This window comes from Amblyomma mixtum, chromosome 1 (assembly GCF_055824585.1).
Source record: "Amblyomma mixtum isolate Tamu chromosome 1, ASM5582458v1, whole genome shotgun sequence".
Lineage (NCBI taxonomy): Eukaryota > Metazoa > Arthropoda > Arachnida > Ixodida > Ixodidae > Amblyomma > Amblyomma mixtum.
Genome location: NC_143012.1, coordinates 141,079,239 through 141,100,772, shown reverse-complemented (window position 1 = coordinate 141,100,772; position 21,534 = coordinate 141,079,239). Strand labels below are relative to the sequence as shown.

General features: G+C 46.4%; 1 protein-coding gene across 1 annotated transcript in view; it reads right to left on the bottom strand.

Annotated features, from left to right (window-relative positions):
- LOC149367763 (uncharacterized) overlaps positions 1 to 21,534 on the bottom strand; it is a 105,233-nt gene that overhangs the window by 42,832 nt on the left and 40,867 nt on the right. Inside the window, exon 6 of the mRNA XM_089567410.1 lies at positions 9,239 to 9,486. Within this exon, the coding sequence (XP_089423536.1) occupies positions 9,239 to 9,486 (248 nt within the window). The remainder of the gene's footprint in view (positions 1 to 9,238; positions 9,487 to 21,534) is intronic.

Below are 21,534 nucleotides of genomic sequence, written 5' to 3'. Positions count from 1 at the left end.
GCGCTTCGCGGAGCGCGGTGCCACGCGGAGCCGTGTTCACGCTAAGTGTGATTGACCCTGTACAAGGTGATCGGTTGTGGAACATGTCTTTTTAAAACTGCACTAGTGTATATATAAAAGTTGCTGGGACTGAAGTATGAAGGTTAGTCTGATGTTTAGAATGCTTTCGAATGATTTTGCTATACAGCTAGTGAGTGCTATTGGCCTGTAACTGGTGGGACTAGTTGGTGGTTTCCCAGGTTTTAGGAAGGGTACTATGATCGCTTCTTTCCATGCTTGGGGGATTTCTCCACTCATCCATATTTTATTAAAAAACTTTAGGAGAGCCTCTATGGCAGTCTCAGAGAGGTGGGCAAGCATGGCATAATGTATATTGTCTGGGCCGGGTGCTGTTTTTTGTACCAGACGTTAGTACTGTGTTTAGTTCCTGCATTGCAATAAGCTCGCATAAGCTCGCATTAATAAGCATCGCATTATTCGCTGAATCATGGCTGACACCCGACATTCAAGATTTCGAACTACTTCATGACAATCAGTCATTTAACGTCTACCGGCGGGACAGCGTAGACCGCAGGGGAGGCGGCATCCTTGCTCTAGTGAAATCAAGCTTTTCTTCCACTCTAGTTAGTATTACCAGCCATAGTGAAATACTATGCATTAAATTCTCCTTTCACTCTGGTACCAACATACTAGTCGCATGCTACAGAGCCCCTGACAGCGATCCGTCGTTTATTGATGACCTTCACTCTGTTCTTGAAGACTTACGGTCTCGTTTCCCTCACGCCAATCTTAAAGTCTGTGGGGACTTCAATTTCCCTGACATCCCCTGAGAAAACCTGACTGCATCATCTCGGCAATCCAAAGACTTTTTAGAACTAGTCCTTACCTTCAACCTTTCTCAAGCTGTGTGCCTTCCAACGCGAGGTTCAAACATTCTCGACCTAGTCCTCGTTTCTAACCCTCAATTGATCGAATCGCTTTCGTGTACTAGTGGACTAAGCGATCACTGCCTAATATCTTTCAACCTTTCCATTCAAATTCCCATCCACCAACCGCCTATTAAATTTATCCGAGATTATTCCAAGGCTGACTTCGCGAGCATTAACGCCCATCTCGGAGATTTCCTTTGCGCTTTTGGAATCTCCAGACACACGAAATCGGTGAATGAAAACTGGTGTTTTTTTAAGGAAAAACTTTTATCTCTTATAGATACTTATGTCCCGCTAATCTGCATCCGAGGGGACACCGGCAAACCGTGGTACTCCAATGCGCTGAGAAAATTATCTCGAAAGAAGAAACGCTTTTTCCGCAGTGCCAAGAAATCAGGATGCACTGTGAGGTGGCAGAAATACGTTGATTGCCTACACGAATACATACACCTTTTACGATCTTCGAAAAGAAAATTTTACTGCCACGACCTCATGAACATATCACGAGTGAACCCGAAAAAATTCTGGAGCCTACTCATACCCAATAAAAACCATTCCTACAATATTTCTTTGAAGGCGCGAGACGGCTCCGATGTTACAGATCTCGAGCGCTCCGATGTAATGAACACATATTTCACCTCTGTTTTCACTCATGACCCCACACAAAGCAGCAGCTTTGACCTGCCTAACCTTAATTATGCACCTATGCCACTTATTGCCATCACGTCAGAGGGAATCTTAAATCTCATTGACAACCTGAAACCATACACTTCTCCTGGACCAGACAACATCCCCGCCAAGATCCTCAAAGGAACAAAATACATTACAAGCCAAATCCTACAACTGATTTTCGCCCAATCTCTCGAAACTAGCCAACTTCCGGAAGACTGGAAGATAAGCAAAGTTGTACCAAGTTTCAAAGCTGGAGATCACACCGACTCCTCCAATCACCGACGGATTTCATTGACATGTATCTCGTGTAAACTCTTCGAGCACATATTATACTCACAAATTGCATCTCACCTCGATCAGAATCCTTTTTTCTTTCTCAATCAGTATGGTTTCAGCGCAGGCTTTTCGTGCGAAACACAACTCTTCGAGCTCACTACTGAACTGATGGGCACATCACATAACAAAATTATGCGCTAGCGCTTCCAGGTCACTTGGATTCATCCGGAGATCACTTGCTATGTCCCCCCCAGCCATCAGAGAACTAGCATATGAAACGTATACTCGCAGCAAACTAGAATACGCCTCGAAAATATGGAACCCTCACCAAGTCTACCTCATTGACTCACTCGAAGCCATCCAGAACCGGGCACCACGTTTCATCACCTTGCAGTACACACCTCGGCTCAGTGTTACTCTCATGAAATCATCTCTCGGTCTCAAATCATTAGCGCTTCGCCGAAAAATTTCAATCCTCTGCCTATTCCACAAACTGTACTTCAGTTTTCCAGCACTTCGTGAAAACCTTCTGCGCACTCCGGTACGATCATCTCGCCGTTTATATAATTCATTTAGCATACAGCGCTTGCACGGCTCCGCCAATGCATTCAACAAATCGTTTCTTCTTTGCGCGATCGAATTTTGGAATAACTTACCCGAAAACATTGTCGTTGAAACTAATGCTTCCAACTTTAGACAGCTACTCATCGACCATTTCCAAGAAGAACAAAACTTTCCATGTATCAGCTGCGATGTGCTGCAAAACGATCGCTTTATTGGACGCGTTGTTTAACTGTGGTGCGTATTTCTGTATGTTTTTTTACACATTGTTTTTGATTGACTATATTAATGTATTTACTATTTTGCTTGTTTCTCACATTGTCTTTGATTGACTTCATAATTTGTTTACTGTTTTGCTTTGTCTAGTTTTCTTTCTAGTTTTTATTCTTTTTTTTCACTCTTCTTGTTCTTTTTTTGCCTTTTCTTATGTATGACCGTCGGACACTTGCATCCCCCCCCCCCTTATGTAATGTCCCCACGGGACCCTTAAGGGTTAATAAATGATGATGGTTTGGTTTATGGGGTTTAACGTCCCAAAGCGACTAAGGCTATGAGAGACGCCGTAGTGGAGGGCTCCGGAAATTTCGACCACCTGGAGTTCTTTAACGTGCACTGACATCGCACAGTACACGGGCCTCTAGAATTTCTCCTCCAAAGAAATTCTAGCCGCCGCGGCCGGGATCGAACCCGCGTCTTTTGGGTCAGCAGCCGAGCACCATAACCGCTGAGCCACCGCGGCGGCTAATAATAAATGATGATGATGATGATTGTAGTCTTGATGTATGCATTTTCCAAAAGGAAGTTTTTGTTTTTCTACTATTGTGTTTTGCTTTTGGAATGTGTGTGTGTGTCTAGTTGGATGAGCTTGAAACTGGAAAAATGCTCTCCCAATATGTTGGCCTGCTCTTCTAATGTTGTTTGAGTACCGGGTGTTGTTAGCTTCGGAAATGTGAAAGAAGTAAAATCTCCTGTGAATTTCCGCACCTGCTCCCACATTTTCTTTGATGATATTGAGCTGTTTAACAAGGATATGTACTGTTGCCATGATGCCCTTTCTACGTTGCGTCTAATGTATCGTGCTTTGCCTTTAGCCCTGTTGAAGGTGAGCAAGTTTCCTGCAGTGGGGTATCTTCGAAAGTTGCCCGAGCCTTGTTTTGCTTCTTTTTTGCTAATGTGCATTCATTTGACCACCAAGCTTTGTCTGTTTTTCGTGCAAGTTCAGACGTTTGTGGGATAGCCTCTACTGCTGCCGATATTGAACATGACACAAATTTTTCATTTACTTCTTCTATTGTATGGGTTTCGGCATATTCATTTTCCAGTGTGGCCTTCGTTCTGAAAAGTGCCCAATCGGCGAGGTGAATATTCCATCGCCGTGGCTTCGTAGGGAGGATGAATGTAGCTGATGTTAGCTTTAAAACCGTAGGTAAGTGATCACTTCCCTGAGGGTCGTCTAAAACATCCCAAAGAAAATCGTTAAAAACCGATGAAGATGCAAATGCTAAATCGAGGCAGGTCATTTTTACAGAGCTGGGGCAGCAGCACGTGGCTTTTCCCGTATTCATTAAACATATGCTATTCGAAAGAATGAAATCCTCGATGAGCTGACCGCTGGAATTAGTACACTCACTTCCCCAGAATGAAGAGTGTGCGTTAAAATCCCCAATTATCACATACGAGGGGGTACCCAAAAGAAACCGGACTGATTTTTGTTTGAACTTATTTGTTCACATTTTAAGCACAGACCTTCAATCTCCTTCAAAGTATTCCCCACTTGCAATGATACGCTTGTCGAATCTTTCATTCTATTTTTCAAAACATTGTTTAAATTCATCTTTTGTGATGCTTGACAGTGCCTCTGTCGTTTTTTTCTTCACCTCAGCAATATCAGCGAAACGCTTTCCATTCACCTATTTTTTCATTCTAGGAAACAAAGAAAGTAGCACGGGGCAAGTTCGGGAGAGTATGAGGGTTGAGGAATAGGGGTCATGCCATTTTTGGTCCAAAATTGTCGTAGAGACAGGGCTGTGTGAGCAGGGGCATTGCCATGATGGAAAAACCAGTCACCCGACCGCCACAAATCTGGCCGCTTCCACCGCACACTGTTGCCCAATCTTTTCAAAACATCCAAGTAGAAAGCCAGGCTAACTGTCTGACCCTGCGGAACAAATTCTCAATGGACGACTCCTCTCACGTCGAAAAAACAAATCAGCATTATTTTGAGGTTTGGTTTCACCTGACGAGCTTTCTTGAGGCGAGGTGAATTTGAAGTTTTCCATTGGCATGATTGTTGCTTCGATTCAGGATTCGATTCAGGAACACTTGAGTTGTCCCCATAGCATCGTCCTTGTACGTCTTTCTTAATATTTCAAGAGTTTCCATTCAACTTTTTCCGAGCAAAAATCAGAATTTCACCGGCGCACGCTGTTCACGAAAATCAGCCATTGCAAAAACGACATTCACACAAAACAGTCGTCACTCTAAAACTCTGCCTAAACTAGTCTGACCTCCTTCAACGACGGCAATCGGCTTACTGACTCTGGAATGTTCGTTCTATGCGCTCCTAGTGGCAAAACGCGGTATCACAGAAGCTTTGCCGACCAAAATATTTAGTCCGGTTTCTTTTGGGTACCCCCTCGTATGGCTCAGGCAATTGTTTCAGAAGTTCTTCTAGATCATGCATGGTAATTGTGTTGTGTGGTGGTGTGCACACAGTGCATATTGTTATTGTTTCATGTCTAACGATGTTTTCTGCGACCGCTTCTAAGTTCGTCTTTAATGATACCTCTCTTGCAGGGACATCGCTTTGCGTAATGATAGCGACGCCTCTTGAGAGTCGACTAGCTTGCACTCGGTCTTTCCGGAACATAGTACAATTCTTTAAGAAGTGTGTGTGCTGTGGCCCAAGGTTCGCTTCCTGCAGGCACACAGCTGTAGGTGCCATTGTTTTGAGCATATCGGTTATGTCTGTGTAGTTTCCGTGTAGACCTCTACGATTCCATTCTATTAGATAAGCCGTTGTGATAAGTTGGGGATTGGGGAAAGTTACTTATTCTCAAGAGCAGTGATTCATGGTTTCCCCTTTTTTTTTTTAATGAGACTTGCCGCCGGTGCAGCGGTGGCGAACCAGGAGTTGAATCCATCACCACTCTCGTGCCGCCGGATTTCCGCGGAGACGCCGCGGTTGTGTGAGTTTTAGATGTCGGCGGAATTTCGCTGACATCCGTATCCTCCACGGTGGACGTGGAGGATGCTTCTTGGTTGCGATGGCCGTGGCCTACGCATTAGTCTTTTTTGTTCGCACCGCTTAACCAGTCCCTGCTCCAGTGGCAGACTCAATTGGACCAGCAGTTGCCTTCTTAGAAGGGTTGGGCGACAGGTCCAGTTCAGCAGAGCTGTTCTGGGTGTCTGTCGCCGAGGATGCCGCAGCTTAAAGTGGGGCCTGAGGGCCTCCGACGAGGATCGCGTGGTCTTCTCGCGAAATATTCAGCGCTGTGAACTGTGCCACCGGCTTCTGTGGTAGGGACTTAGATGTCAACACCAGGTCCATCGGATCGACCTCGGTGCCGACAGAAACCGAAGGCCGCGGCGGTCACCGCGTCACCGCTTCAGAGTATGTCCCTTTCCGTTGGAAACAGACTTTTTTTGCCTCAAGGTAGGACAGGTTTTCTGTGGTCTTCAAAGTTATAATTTGTTTTTCTGTTTTCCAGGCTGGGCCCGACATGGAGTACGCGCCATGTGCGCCATTGTAGTTGATGCATTTCGGTGTGCATTCGCATCTTTCCTCGGTATGTGTGTCTTCTGCGCATGTGACACAAGTGGGTTTACCCCTGCAAGCCAGCATGCTGTGTCCAAAGCGCTGGCATTTGAATCATCGTCTCGGATTCGGTATGTATGGGCGGACTTTACAGTGGAGGTATGCGGCGTGAATGGAATCAGGCAGAGTTGTGCTATTGAAAGTTAGGACTATGTGTTTGGTCTTGATTTCAGCATTGTTTCTCCGGATGTTTATTCGTCTGGCCGCTATTAGTCCTTGTTCGGCCAGTTCTTCTATTACCGCATCAGTGCTCTGTAGGAGTTCAGATAAAGATATGACGCTCTTTGATTGGTTAAGGGTGCGGTGCGGAGTTACCTGTACACTCATTTCTCCAAGATTTTGTAATGACAGCAGTTTGTTGCATTGTTCTTTTGTGTTTATTTCTACAAAGAAATCTCCGGTTCGCTGCTTTTTTGCTTTGTAGTTTTTGCCTACACAGCTCTTTAGAGTGTTGGCGATGACGAATGCAGAGAAGTTCGCTATGGTTCATCAGTATTTGAGTGGACCATAAAAAACTTCGTAGATGTTTCTGGCTTCTGTGGCATCAATTTTCTGACGTCGGTGCTAGCCCTTTTCGGGGGCCGATCAGATTTTTTTGCAGATTTGTCCGTACGGCATGTACCGACTGAGGGTTCCTAATATTATGTCGCATCTGATTCACCCTTATGCATAGAGGAAGATCCCGATACATCCCGCCTGGTAGACAGACGAGGAGCCCATCGGCCTAGGATTGACCACTTCCTCGACCGCCACCGTTCACGGTTTCTTCCCTCCACCACTCAACCTAACGCCACGGTACGGATTACAGCTTCGGGCTAAGGGCGCGTGGTGGCGCCAGGCACCAACATCTCGCTACACAAGGTGCCCCTGCGGGGATGGGCACTTTGTGATGACGTCACAAGGTCATCTGACTAAGGCGGCAGGTGGCTGACTTTGCTTCTCTGGGGATTTGTCGCTCACGCCGCCGACGACTACGTCGGGTATTCGGTGAACGGCACCCTTATCTGAAGGATTTTAACGCAAGGATCGTACCTGAACAAAACTGAACACAACCGGAACATGCTAGATGCCGCGACTGCACGTGTGTTTCTTCTGAACGAGGTACTTCAGTGTTCTTGTTTTTCGTTCGGCGCAATGTTCATATTACATTTCAGGCTGCTATGCGAACCAGCGGTAAGCTGTTGACTTGACTATCCGCCTCGCATGCCGAGGCCGCAAGGTTCAATCCCTAGTGTTGCTGGGCACCACCGGTCATGCAGTGGGTACAAGCTTTCCCCTGGCCTCGTGCTACGCTTGTCTAGGATAAAATTCATGGGGCTTCAACGCCGATATAGAATGCATGCAGGAAAGCACTGATGACCAACGATAGCTCCTATACAAATTGCATGCGAAAGTGCTTTGCAGTTAATCGGAAGAACTCAGAGGCGCTGCGAGCTGTTTACGGTGGATAATGTGTAGCTCATGTATAAGGAAAAAAAAACAGCAGTAAAAGACCCTTTCAGAAGAATAAATTCTAGCACGTCCAGCGTCATCCTGTGTACTCTTAGCGAACGCGTCCTTTTCTAATTACTTTTACCCCAATGGTGAATAAATGTTCTAAGAAAACGGAACAGGACGGTTACGAGTGTGTAACACGAATGTTTGAGCGCTTGCTGTGGTGTTGCAGCAAAGAATTTTCCGCAGACATGGCTTGTTTTTTTTTGTTGTTGTTGTTGCAAAGGCAGACAGCCGGAGCTGAATCTTGACTTTGCCCAGGACTGCAGCGGTTTTCGGTAGGGCTCGAACCGACGACCTCCCGCAGCCTATGACGGTCGCCCAAGCCATTAGGCCACTGTCGCCTCCAGCGTAACACTGTTTCCTCTCCCATTTTCTCCTAAGATGGTGAATAGGATTTCCCTCTATTCACATCGCCGCCCATCGCCCGGCACCCTCTCTACCGCTTTCTTTCTCAGAGGGGAATTTCGTCTCTCCATTTAGCCACCTGCCAAGCGAGGCAGGTTGCAAGTGGCGCTGTGGACGCTGAAGGCGACGGCGCGCAACTGGGGCACGTTTTAATACGAGCTAACGCTAAACAATCCTTAATAAGCATCACAACTGCTGTGGCAGGGTTTCACGAAGTTTCGCTAAGTATAAACACGGCCTACTACAATGAGATCGGTCTAATAATAACCCAGCCAGCTATTGAATTCGCAAACGAAACCGTCCAAAAAACGTACATAAGTAGCAGATTATCCGCGTGCTTTTTTTTACATTTTGTTACGAAGACGAATAAGAGGGCAGTGGCGCGGGACGGAGCGCTCGCGCTAGGCCCACAGCCATTAAACCATATTATCATCTGTCATCATGTCGTCCTTTTCCTAGGCTTGCCACCTCGTAACATTTGGTGGAGGTGCGGGTTCCTCCTCGTCATCCCGGTCCCTGGAACATCGCCACCTTCTGCTCTCGTTCGTTGTTGGCCGAGGGGACCTGGACTCCGCCGCCGGCTCAACCCGAGCCCGACCTCACCATAACTGACCAGCCGCCTTCCCCAACCCCGACCACAAGACACGACGACCAGGACCAGACGCAGTATGACCCGACGACGCAAATCAAGACGGCAGCCCTGCCCAAGCTGTCCGGCGAGTCCTTAAACCCTGTGGGCGACCGACCACTGGACCTGAAGCTCCAGGGACAACCGTTCACCAGATCATCTCGTTCATTTTAGTGGCAAGCCTTTCATCTTCTATCTTTTGTGATCATGGTTATCGCCACCTCATCACTGAAAATTTAAGCAGTCGATTGGGGCGATCACTCGAGAGGGCAGTGGCGCGGAACAGAGCGCTCACGCTAGGCCCACAGCCATTAAACCATATTATCATCTTTCATCATGTCGTCCTTTTCCCAGGCTTGCCACCTCGTAACAATATGTACTTCTAAGACTTTCTTTTTTAGAGAATTAAGAAAGCCGCATATGGAGGACCAACCAAACGCACTGGTCACTCACATTCCAACGGCCAGCTTGCCCATGGAGCCCCCACGTATTACGGCGTGACACACAGTAGAATATTGCGTGATCCCAAGGCGCGGAAGGTGCAGCTCCTCGAGCGTGGCGCAGTCGCGAGCTGCGAGCAGGAGATGCTGCATCTCACTGATGGAGAAGGTGAACTTGATGGCGAGGCGCCGCAACGACCTCGTCGCCGCGAGACCGTGCGCCAAGTGGTGTACGCGCCAGCTCACCCGATCCGGGTCCACCTGCGAGTCAATGAAAAACGCCTTCTGTTGCATGGTTACTGAAATCTTAGCCCTAAGCAAATGTTTTAATTAAAACCTTTGCTTCGCATCAATGACTTTTGTGCACAAGTCATGCCCCTTTCCACAGAATACTTGTGACAGTATGAAAGAGTTGGAATGTCGCACTTTAAGTACGCTTGGGCGTTTCAGTGGTTGAGGGCCACAAGTGTGCTTATACCGCACGGGGCGGATTTAGGGTTGTTCGACGGCGGAACTCATCACTGGCTCGTCAACGCAACGTTTCGATCCAAGACCCTTTTCCCAAGCATTTCGCCCCAGAAGAGCCCAGTACCTGGCGGGGGGAAATCTTGTACCCATTACAAAACCGAAGGGTACCCTGCGGCACCGAAAATCGAACCCGGCACCTCCTAAATGCGAGCCAGATGCTACACTTTGCCACTAGCCAACCGTGGGAGGTCGCAGCTGGCTCTTCCATGTACCAACCTTGGCAGTTGGCTCTTGGCACCTGCCTAGGAGATACTTGTCAACTTGTTGTGGTCAAAGTGTGGTATCACTGGTGGGTGTGGGGACATCGGGCTCTTTGCTATCCTATAATCGGGGCGCGCCACTCGGCCGTCGAATCGTTCGAATCATTCCCCGTACAACGTACTACTGCAGGAAGTGAAAAGTTTTCGCTACGTCTCCGCGGTTGGTACCATGACGGGGCAGCTCTTTTCGGAACCGGTGCCGCACTCAAGAAGTAAGATGAGGTTAAGTTTGATCTGTAACTTATGAGAACGGCTGTCCTTGATGATCGAAAGCATACAAATTGGAACGACTGAAATTAAGCACACGCTTTTCGGAGCTCACGTAGCTCGAGAAAAAATTGAAGGAACAACTAGGCTCCGCCGTAAGCGTATGACGCGAAAGCTATAATCGGTCTTCTCAGCGGCCTGGGGTCCTCTAACCCCACCATAAAGAGGGCCCTATACGCCAGCGCTCGCCAGTACCACGGGCAGCTACTCGCCTTCTCCGACACCTACACGGACTCGACGATCACCACCAGCGATAAATTTAGGGAAGGAATCCACGAAATTGTCCACGACGAACTGCGACTACTCCTGCCATCTTTCCCACAGCCTAGAGCACCGACTCTCATAAATGTCGTCATCATCATCATCCTGACTATGATCCCTGCTACGCTTGCCTTTTCTTGGAATACGCTCCATTACCCTTAAGGGCCAGTGGTTATCTTCCTTTGGCATTACATGCCCTGCACATGCCCATTTCTTCTTCTAGATTTCGACTAGAATATCATTAACCCGCATTTGTTTCCCTCACCCATTCTGCGCGCTTCCGGTCTTTTAACCTTACACCTATTAATTTTGAAGAGGAAGTTTCACTACGCCATTTAAAGCCAAGGTCACGGACCGCAGTACTGTGACCATGATGTGAACGCCTTATTCCCGCTTTAAGCTACGAAACCCATGAAGAGCGACAGCTTCGAAAGGAAAGGAAAGGCGCGTAACTGACGCCCTGGAACAGTGGACATCTTAGCCGTGCTTTAAGCTACGTGGTGGTGGTAAAAACATTTATCATCCATTAAATTGTCACAGAGAGGTGATTGGGTAGGGTCCTATTGGCCCTTTCCCCTCACAATACTAGGCGGAGCCAATATTCCAGGGCCCCATTGGCAAGCAACGCCGCCCGCGTCCGGCGAACAAAGGCCTTTTGGTTCTTGAGGTCCTGCCAGCCGAGCAGGGCCGCCTCCCTGTCCTCTCTGATAATGTTGGGGGGGGGGGGATAGCTGGGTTCGATTGGCACGTCTAAACCATATCGGAGGTGTCAGCCACATCCCCACAGAACTGGCACGCGCCGTCAAATGTGTTGAAACACTTAAGCACCGCCGGGAAAAGTACAGTCTTAGTGAGAATTTTGATGAGGACGCGCTCGTCAGCGCGATCCAGACCCTTACAAGGGGCCGGGTAGCGCCGGTGCTCCTTTTTGTAGTAATCGGTGATGTGTATGAATGTAAGGGCCAGATTCTCTGATTGGTAATAGGCTTCCGGGGTCAGGAACATAGCCCGGGGAGAGATTGCGTGGGCGGCCTGATCGGCCTGTTCTTTCCCTGGAACCCCTGGTGACCGGGGGCCCAAATCAGGTTACGTGGTGTTGGATCTTCGCATCGGCACCTAGACTGAAGTATGCGCCAGGCAAGCGGGGGAGCCCACCCCAGCTCATTGTTCCGACAGGACCTTCGCGAGTCGGCGATGATGTGTTTCGACTTGCGATTGGTGAGAGCCAGAGGAATGACGATCTCCTCCGCCTGTGTTGGGCTGTAGGCTTTGAAAGTGAGCGCGTTAGCTGTACGACTGCGGCCGTGTACCATCCCCCGTGGGGTGGGCCGGCAACGTCCACGTACTACGCGTGCTGTTGGGGACCACAGTATCGCGCCAACGCATCCCCGCGCGCCTGGCGATGACCGCTATGGTCTTCTCTGGAGATGTTACGGGGAAAGGGTCGAACCCAGAGGGCGCGTCTCCAGGGTTCTGGCACTCTTTCCTAGTCGTGTTTGATGTGTAGCCAGTGTGAGAGGCGGCGACCGGACGTGCTCTGTGCGAGACGCGTGTATTGGCTGACTAAGTGGGCATCTCAAAGCTCGTGGAAGGCGTTCATCATGCCCAAGGCTAGAAGTCTCCGGTTGGAAGTAGCGACCGAGAGGTCGACAACCAGTTTGTCATCATCGTGTTAGCGCAGGTGCAAGTAAGGTGTCGAGTAGAGGATTCTACTCGCTACGAAAGCATGGACAAGCCGCAGTGCAGTCAGTGAGAGATAAGCGCTGCATGCGCAGGGATTGAAAACGTTGTGGCAGAAACGCGGCATTAAAGCCATAGGGCGTCAGTGTTCATCGTGTTAATTGCCGTTGCCGTTGGCAACGTTTCCGACTCGGACAACTTTAAGGAAAGGAACTGCGCATAACTGGCTCGCTGGGTCAGTGGACGCCTGAATCGCGCTTTGAGGTACGTGGGGTGGTGAAAGAGAGAGATGTTTCATTCATTCATTCATTCATTCATTCATTCATTCATTCATTCATTCATTCATTCATTCAAAGTTACAGACGCCAAGCCACGTATAACTGCTTGATACGCCATAGCTTTCGCTCTCTAACCAGGTTCTGCAGTAGTATAACTACACTGAAATTTACTTTAATTTTTTTTATTTATTTTTCGAATACTGCAGACCCTAAGATGGGACCAAGCAGGAGGGGCAAAAGTACATAAAAAGAAACACGGCAAATTACATAGCAGGAAACTAACATATAAGCAATAGGACATAGTAAAGAACAAGAAAAAACAACTCAGCAATTATCAATAAGCAATTTTGTTGATGGCATCAATGCTGTTTACAACCTCAGGCGGGAGATCATTCTATTGAGTTATTGTGTGAGGGAAAAATGAGTATTTAGAAGCATTGATTCTAGCACTGTACGGTGTTAGTGATTCCGTGTTACGATGTAGTGGTAGTCGCGTTGTGATAGGTTTAAGAAATAAATAAGGGCTCATGGAGAGTTAATTTTGAGTAGGAAAATAAATTTCAATCGTTGAATTTTTCTTCTTGTTTGCAATGTCTATATGTTGTTTTGGGCCATGAGAGCGGTTGGAGAGTCAGTAGAAGGATATTTATTAAAGGTGAATCTAGCAGATTTTCGCTGGATCATTTCCAGTGCCTCAATGTTATGTTTTGTGTAAGGGTCCCGGACGGTGCATGCGTACTCAAGTTTCGGTCAGATGATGGATGTGTATGCTAGAAGTTTTGCACTAGAAGGCGCACCTTTTAATCTATGCCTAAGAAAGCAAAGTTTACGAAATGATGACGTAAATATGTTGGTTATATGTTTATTCCAGCTAAGATTGTTGGTTATAGTAACACCTAAGTATTTGCATTCGTTCACTTCCTCAAGCGGGTGATTTGGAAGGGCATACGGAAATGATAGGCTACTTTGTTTATTGGTGACTTTCCTAAAGACTGTTTTGTCACTGTTAAGCTTCATCTCCCATCGACTGCACCATGAGTGAATGTTGTGCAGGTTAGAATTAAGGATGACTTGGTCTTCGTAGGATCTGATTTCGTGAAACAAAACACATCGGCAAAAAGCCTGATTTGTACTGGTTCACTAATTACATCCACAATGCCACTGATGTAGACCAAAAACAGTAATGGTCCAAGCACACTTCCTTACGGCTCGCCAGAAGTGACCGGAAGGCAGCTTGAACAATGGGCATCAATACTGACGAACTGGGTGCGGTTAGAAAGGTAAGCAGAAACCCAGGCAATTAGGAAAGAAGGAAGACCGATATTTTCAAGCTTAAAAATTAGTTTGGCATGTGAAACAAGGTCAAAAGCTTTCTTAAAATCAAGAAAAATGAACGTCCATCTGCCCTGATTTGTTTAGAATGTCCGCAAAACTATGAACAACAGATGTGAATGGAGTGAAGGTCGAAAAGCCCTTTCTAAATCGATCCTGGCGTGACGATAGAATGTCTCCGTCATTCAGAATGGAAGCTATACAAGTGACTACAATGCGTTCGATAAGTTTACAAGAAGATGTGATACTGGACGAAAATTAGTAACAGATGAGGCTGTACCTTTTTTGGTATGGGCAGAATCAGCGCAACTCTCCAGTCCGAAGGAACAGTGCCAGTTGATGGGCTCGCATGGGAAATTATGAATTGAAATTGGTGTAAAAGTTCACTATAACGGCGCAAGAACATTTCGAATTCCGTCCGGACCAGCAGACACTTTTGTTTTCAGATTCAACAACATTGAAAACACACCTGAAGAAAATACAATGCTTGGTTCAATGCATGGTACAGCAGGTTGACATAAGAGGGAACTTGATTTCGTGAAGACACTGTGTAATATCTGTTAAAATGCCCAGAAATGCTTGTTTTATCGGTGATAAGAACACCATTGTGCAGAATTTGGTCGAAAGGTTTGTTTTTCCTGCACAAGTGTTTCCAAAACTTCTGTGCAGCATTATGAATGAAGCTTGGTAGCGTGTGCTCAAAATAATGACGTTTTGATTGCCCCACAGCCTGTCGTAGAGCATCTGCGCAGATTCAATAGCGTTTCGGCAGGCACGTGCTCGCTTTCATCGCTTTAGTTTTCGTTGTAGATGCAAGACATCACGCGTAATCCAGAGATTATTTTGCATGTTTTCTTTACTTTGTTTGGAACAAATTTTTTTGGACAATACGTGCAGATTTCTTTAAATTTATTCCATAGTACAGACACGTGATTGCTATGAAAAACACTCAGGCAAAGATCAAGGTAATCAAGTACGATTTCATCCCTGGCCCGCGAATGGTCTTTCACACAAACAAGCTTAGCATGGGGAGGGTTGTGGGCCGGTTTTTTGAATTCTACATGAAAAATACACCATACTGGGGTCAGCAAGGCCGTTTTCCACCGAGACGGAAAAATTTTCAATTGATCGGCTGAAAAAACAAGATCAAGTTAGAAGCGCGAGTGCCCTAGACACGCGTTGGTTTCGTAACCACCTTTTGAAGGTTGTGTTGAAACATAATATCAAAAATGCCATACGTGCCTAGGCTGGAACCCGAAACAGGACAATTCCAGTCAACTCCCGGCAGGTTGAATCTCCAAGAAGAATAACCTTATCATGAGTGAATTTGATCATGTGATCAGCCAAATCAGAGAAAAACCGCTGTAACGAATGAGCTGGTCGGTAAACCGCAAATAAAAATAAAGGCCGGCCTCAGCAGCATAGTTTTAATGATACGCTCTCGTGATCATGAAGATGTAACATAAAAGGTAGAGTGCAGAGCTTTAAGTACACTTCAGGAGTCTGTGTAGATAATACCTCTTGTGGGGGGATCGTTTAATATTTCTTGTATGGCCTCCCAGACTGCGTGGCATTCTGCAGTGAAGATGGATGCGCAATGTGGAAGTCGTACTGTTTTCTCCGAATTGCTTCGCACCACTGCACTTCCTACGTAAACATCTGTTTTTGAGTCATCTGTATAAAAAGCTGTAAAAGTACTGTATTTTACCACGAGTGCAAGAAATTCTTTTAGTATATGTTGTTGTGGAGTTTGTCTTTCACGAAACTGCGTAAGGGTGAAATCACAGATTGCAGGATAATTGTACCATGGAGGCAATGGATCTTGTCTTTGAGCAATGCTGGGTAATGTGTCTAGTACGCCGAGGTTATGGCACATCTCTTCAAAACGGAGGAGGAGTGGCCTTATAGCTAGCGGTTTGTTGTTAAACAGTGTTCTTGAGGAGAGAAGCCAACAGCCACAGAAACCAAGGGGCACAGGGGTTTTTTGTTTCTGTGGCCCTTGGTTTCTGTGGCTGTTGGCTTCTCTCATATTTATAACGAGCCCCTCATTCTCCTTCCCTTGTTTGCTTAATTGCTTAGCGAGGGTCTCGGTTCTGGCAGCCTTGACGCCATAGGAAGCACAAGAGGGTTCTCACACAGCTTCCACCCTCGCCGTTCGATGACGTTCTACGTCACATGAGCGGTAACTCAGGACGTGCGACGTCCGCCGCTTAAGAATGTGGGTGGCGCTGGTGAACACTCCCAAGGTTAGGTTATTTGTAAAACATAAATACCCCCGAAAGCAGAAGATTTGACAGCCGTCGCCGTAGCTCAGCGGTAGAGCACCGGACGCGTAATTCGGAGGTCGTGGGTTCGGATCCCACCGGCGGCTTGTGGTTGTTTTTTCTTCTGCGTTTCTAATTAATTAGCTTTAAGCGATAACATATTCAGTAATATTAATAATTGATCAACACCACAAAATGAATTAATGAATTAAATACCTTGGTTTCTGTGTCTGTTGGCTTCTCTCATATTTATAACGAGCCCCTCATTCTCCTTCCCTTGTTTGCTTAACTGTTCTTGATGGGCACTTTGTGACTTTTCGTGACAGATGTGTTTATGTAGTGAACGGATTTTTAAAATGTATGAACACGTGAGCATCGTTCTTCTGTCTTTAAGTGATGGTTCGTTAGCTTCTGCATAAAGACTATTTATGGGCGAAGTCCTGTATGCACCAGTGAAAGGACGCAAAGCTAAATTATGTATTGGGTCCAGTCGTTCCAGGTACGATGATCTCGCTGACCCATGTACTATACATCCATAATCCAGGGAAGAGCGCACTACGGAGCGATAAATTTGTAAGAGAGTTGTCCTAACTTAACCGAAGCGTTTTCGGGAGAGTACTTTAAGTACATTAAGATATCGGGAGGCTTTTTTTTTCAGTGCGTTTAGGTGAGGCAGGAAAGTGAGTTTTCTGTCAAATGTTATGCCTAGAAATCTGTGTCCATTTTTTTACGGGTAACTCTATTTGGATTAGGTGTTGGGTGGGAGCTGTCTGTAAACCTCGTTTGAGTGAGAACAGAATGGCCACTGTTTTCTGTGGATAAAACCGGAAACGATTTCTGTCTGCCCGGGTTGCCAATTTATTAATTGTTAACTGCATTTGTCTTTCACATGTTGATATGTTGGAGGACGTGCTGGAGGTAGCCTACATACACTGAATACATAACGGACCTTGGGATTATTTTACTACGAGAGTTCATTTTTACAAGAGAACGTACTGCTTAAAATACACCCATGAGGTAACCTATTCTACTGAATGAAATTCTTCGAAAGGGTTGAACCTAGGCGTACATGGAATGAACGGTTAGGTAAGAAGTCTTTTAGGCAGTTCAACGTCATGCCGCGGATTCCAAGCTCAGCTAAGTCCTTAAGAATGCCGTACCTCCAGGTCATGTAATAGGCCCTCTCCAAATCGAAAAAGACAGCAAGACAGTGCTGCTCGGGAACAAAATATTCTCGAACATTGTTTTCGAGACTAACTAGGTCATCTCTAGTGGAACATCCCTTTTTAAAAACACAGTGATGGCTGTGAAAAAGTTCAGACGATTGAAGTACAAAAGAACTCAGTCTTATTTTCAGGACACTTTCAAAGGACTTGGCGAGAAAACTGGTTAGGGCGATGGGTCTATAATTGCTAGGCGAAGTTAGTGGCTTCCCGGATTTAAGGAAAGGTACAATAATAGCTCTTTTCCACTCGTGGCTACTTTCCCCGATACCCAAACTTTGTTGAAGAACGGCAAGTTGGGAGAGAAGGGCCAGCATTTCATAGTGGATTTGGTCAGGTCCTGGAGCAGTTTTTTCGCTTGTTTTCTCAGTACTGCGCGGGAACGTAGAGGCCGCGTGCGGCGCTCATGTCGGCGCCCCCGTAAGTTCACTGCGTACGAGAAATTCTTGACTGACTCAAGCTTCAAGGGACACCAATTACTCGCGCGACGGGCTCTCCAAAACTGCTCATGCTGGAAGGTCTTCTAGATGCAAATTCCACCGTCTTTTGGCCTTTATACCTCACCAGATGGATTATAGCGTACACATAGGCAATTTACGTTATACTGCGAGTTCATTTCAGTTTGCGGCTCTTGCCGTAACTTCGTATTTTTGCCGCGGACAATAAATAAATTGGGTAAAATGAGAACACCTCAAAATTTCGAAATTTTTCTTTTATATATTCATGCGCCAGAAAAAGTAAACAGCATAAAATGTTGATTAAAAACCCACGCTCTACATTTTTTTGTACTGAACCCGTTTGAACCCGTTTGAGCCGGTTCAATACGGTCCGAACCGCTTCGATCCGGAACGGAATGTCGCTCTGGAGCCGAACCCGGAACTGAACCCGAAAGGCATGAACCCGAAAGACATGAACCCGAAAGGTATGAACCCGAAAGACATGAACCCGAAAGGAATGAACCCGAAAGGCTTGAACCCGAAAAAATGAACCCGAACCTGAACCGAACCCGAAAAAGTCCGGTTCTACACCCTGATTGGGTATAATTTTCTTAGATACGACGGCCTTGCGTAGCCGTACACAAAGCACACATAATCTATAGGGAAGAACGCTCCAAATAGCGATAAACCTGAGAAGACATGTTCTGTCAGTCCCTCAAAGTTTCCTTGAGAACAGTTTAAGGATGTTCAGAGATTGAGCAACTTTCTTTTCAGTATGCATAAGTGCGGTAGGTATGAGAGTTTGTTTAATGTTATGCTTAAAAATGTGTGCTCTTGTTTCACTGGTAGTACGATTTCATTAAAGCGTAGGGTGGGGTCATTCTGTAGGCCTCTTTTGAGCGGGAATACGGCCGGTACTGTTGGTTGTGGGGTGAACTTGAACCCATTGCTAGCTGCCTAAATCGCTAGTTGTTTAATGCAGCTTGTATCTGCCTCTCACAGGCTGATAATCTGGAGGACGTGCATGCAACATGAAGGTCACCGACATACAAGGAATACATAATCGACTTTGGAATTATTGTGCCTATGGAATACATTTTTATAACGAAGAGCACAGTGCTTTAAATGCACCCCTGAGGTATCCCATTTTTCCTGAATGAAGTTCCTCGGCGTACGTGAAATGAACGAGCGAACAAGGAATCTTTCAAGCAGTTGAGTATCCTACCACGGATACCGAGTACCGAGGTCAGCAAGGCCGCGGAGAATATCAAATCACCAGGTGGCGTCATAAGCCTTTTCCATATTGTGACTTGACAGTTGACAGCCGTGTTGTGCGGACGCATGTTTAGGTGCTCTTAGGATCACGCGTGGAGACCGGCACAGAACAGACTGCGAGAACGACAGCGTTAAATAGATGAGTACTTTCTTTTAATATTTTGAAAGTACGGTGTTTTTAGTTTTTAGGTTGTTAGGGGAAGTGTAGGATAAAGAACAGAATTTAAGTCAGTGGCCTATAATCGGCCGGGTCTATTCTGGCCGGGAGCTATAGTTTTTAAGTGCTTATTTTTTCGTTAACTTTTTTAGAAAGATAGTAATTCCTTTTCTAAGTGATCGATCGGCATTTGTTGTGGGCAGAATTTTATCTGTGCACCTGTTTTTAAGCCTTTTTTTTGTGTTGAGCCTATAGATACCCTAGCATTTCGTGGTAGCAATAATGAGTGCTGCTAAGTAGGTTAAGCTACTGAAGGTTAAATGTAAGGAGTGCGAGGCGTCAATGAATTTAAAAGAAATTCGGTTCGAATCGGTGGAGGAGGCCGAGCGCGCAGATTTTATGTGCAGATGCTGCGTGTTAGGAGTACGCCTGGACAGGGCTGAACAGGCGAACATCAAACTAGTGCTACGTATGGATGCACTAGAAATATAGTCACAGAAAGAGAGGGCTGAGAAGCGAAAGCTTCAAGAACAGCTTCGTCAGTAGGAGTCAAAAATGGCTGACATCGCCATTTGAAGCCACATTGGCGGATATTCTAGCGCCAGCCACATGGATGCGGCTTGCACTGGCATGGACAACTATAAGCAAGTAAGTCAGACAGGTTCAGACAGGAACAGCTACGCACAGGTGGCAGCCAGGAAGTATAGAGGCGATGGAGGGAAGGGGAACAAGCTAAACCAGAGGAATGAGGTCGCAGTCACTGATAAGAGGCAGCAAAATCCGGAAGTTACGAGGGAGGGGCAGAGTACCCTAGTGCTTATTGCTGGTGACTCAAACATGGGGCGCTGCAAAAGAGCTATTCTGGACCGGGTGAAGGGTGATAGGCGGGTAGCAGTCAGGGTATTCCCAGGGAGGACAACGGACGAGGTACTGAGGAAGACTAAGAACTTTCTGAGAATGTTACAAGGCGTAACTTGGTAGTAGTAGGGCGGGGCTAAATGATGTCCTGAATGGTGACGCCGCACAAGTAGTGAAAAGATTAGCTGAGGGAGTTGACGGTATAAGGGCGATAGCGCAGCAAGCGCAGATCTTGGTGTGCACAGTGCCGGAGGTGTAAGGAAGCAATGCAGAGGTTGCCAACGATGTTGTGAGTCTTCAACGAGAGAAAAGGCAGTTAAGCCTCGAGAAAGGCTTTGAGGTGGCAGACAAATAGGGAAGTGCACAGAGCAGGCTTGGGCAGTGGTTTAGACGTGATGCCATTCATTTCAGTGGAAGGGTAGGAGAAGAGATAGGCTGGCGCCTGGGAGGCCGAGTGGTAGCCTTTTTAGGGTGTCCACGGTGGCTCAGGGCGTAGGGATATGTAGAAGCGATGTAGTAAATGTAACAATGGCGGCTGAGCCCAACAAAATGGCCACTAGGAGGCCCAGAAAAAAACTACAAAAAAAGAAATTGAACGCCAGGAACAGTTACATAAACATGCAAGAGGATAGACAGAGAGCGAAATGGCTAAAAATAGAGCAGCAGTTAAAGGACGAAGAAGTATTTGTGTACGCTCTATGGGAAACACATCTGAGGGTTCTAGAAGATCCGCCTTTAATGGATTCCAATGTCTAGGAAGAGTGCAACAGAACAACAACGGAGAAGAAGGGAAGAGGAGTAGGTATGCTGATACTTCAAGGAGTAAATTGGCAAATAATAAAATCAACTTGCAAAGAACATGTCTGAGTATCAGGTACAATTGCTGGTGAAAGGACATGGCTAGGGGTAGTTTATTTAGGGACCGGGGACAAATGCAGGCAAGAAAACAAGGATCTAGTTAACTAGTAAGGTGGAAAGTTGGGCGAGTTGATTCTTATTCATGATGAAGTTTGCGCCAAAAACGATGAGCAAAAGGAGAGAAGACACAACACGAGCGCTTTGTACTAGGAGGCCTCGCGTTGTGTCTTCTCTCTTTTTGGTCCTCGTTTTTGGCGCAAACTTCATCATGGATCTAGTTAAGCGCCTCAGTGAGGATATAAAGCAGTTTGGAGATGGTGGAGATATTATCCTGCCTGGCGACATGAATGGCCACATCGAGGATCTGGATAGATACACAGATTGTAACGGGAAGTTAATGCTAGACTTCTGTGAGCGACACAACCTAGTTATTGTCAGTAGAGAAATTAAATGTGAGGGACAAATCACATGGAAATCCCGCAACAGGCAAACAACCATTGGCTACTCTCTAATCTCGCAGGGCATCTCTAGCAAGCTCGCACTAATGGAAATTGACGAAGAGGGGAAGTACAGCCTAGCAAGTGATCATGAACGTATTAGCCCACAGTTGGGAGCCCAGATCAAAAGTGAA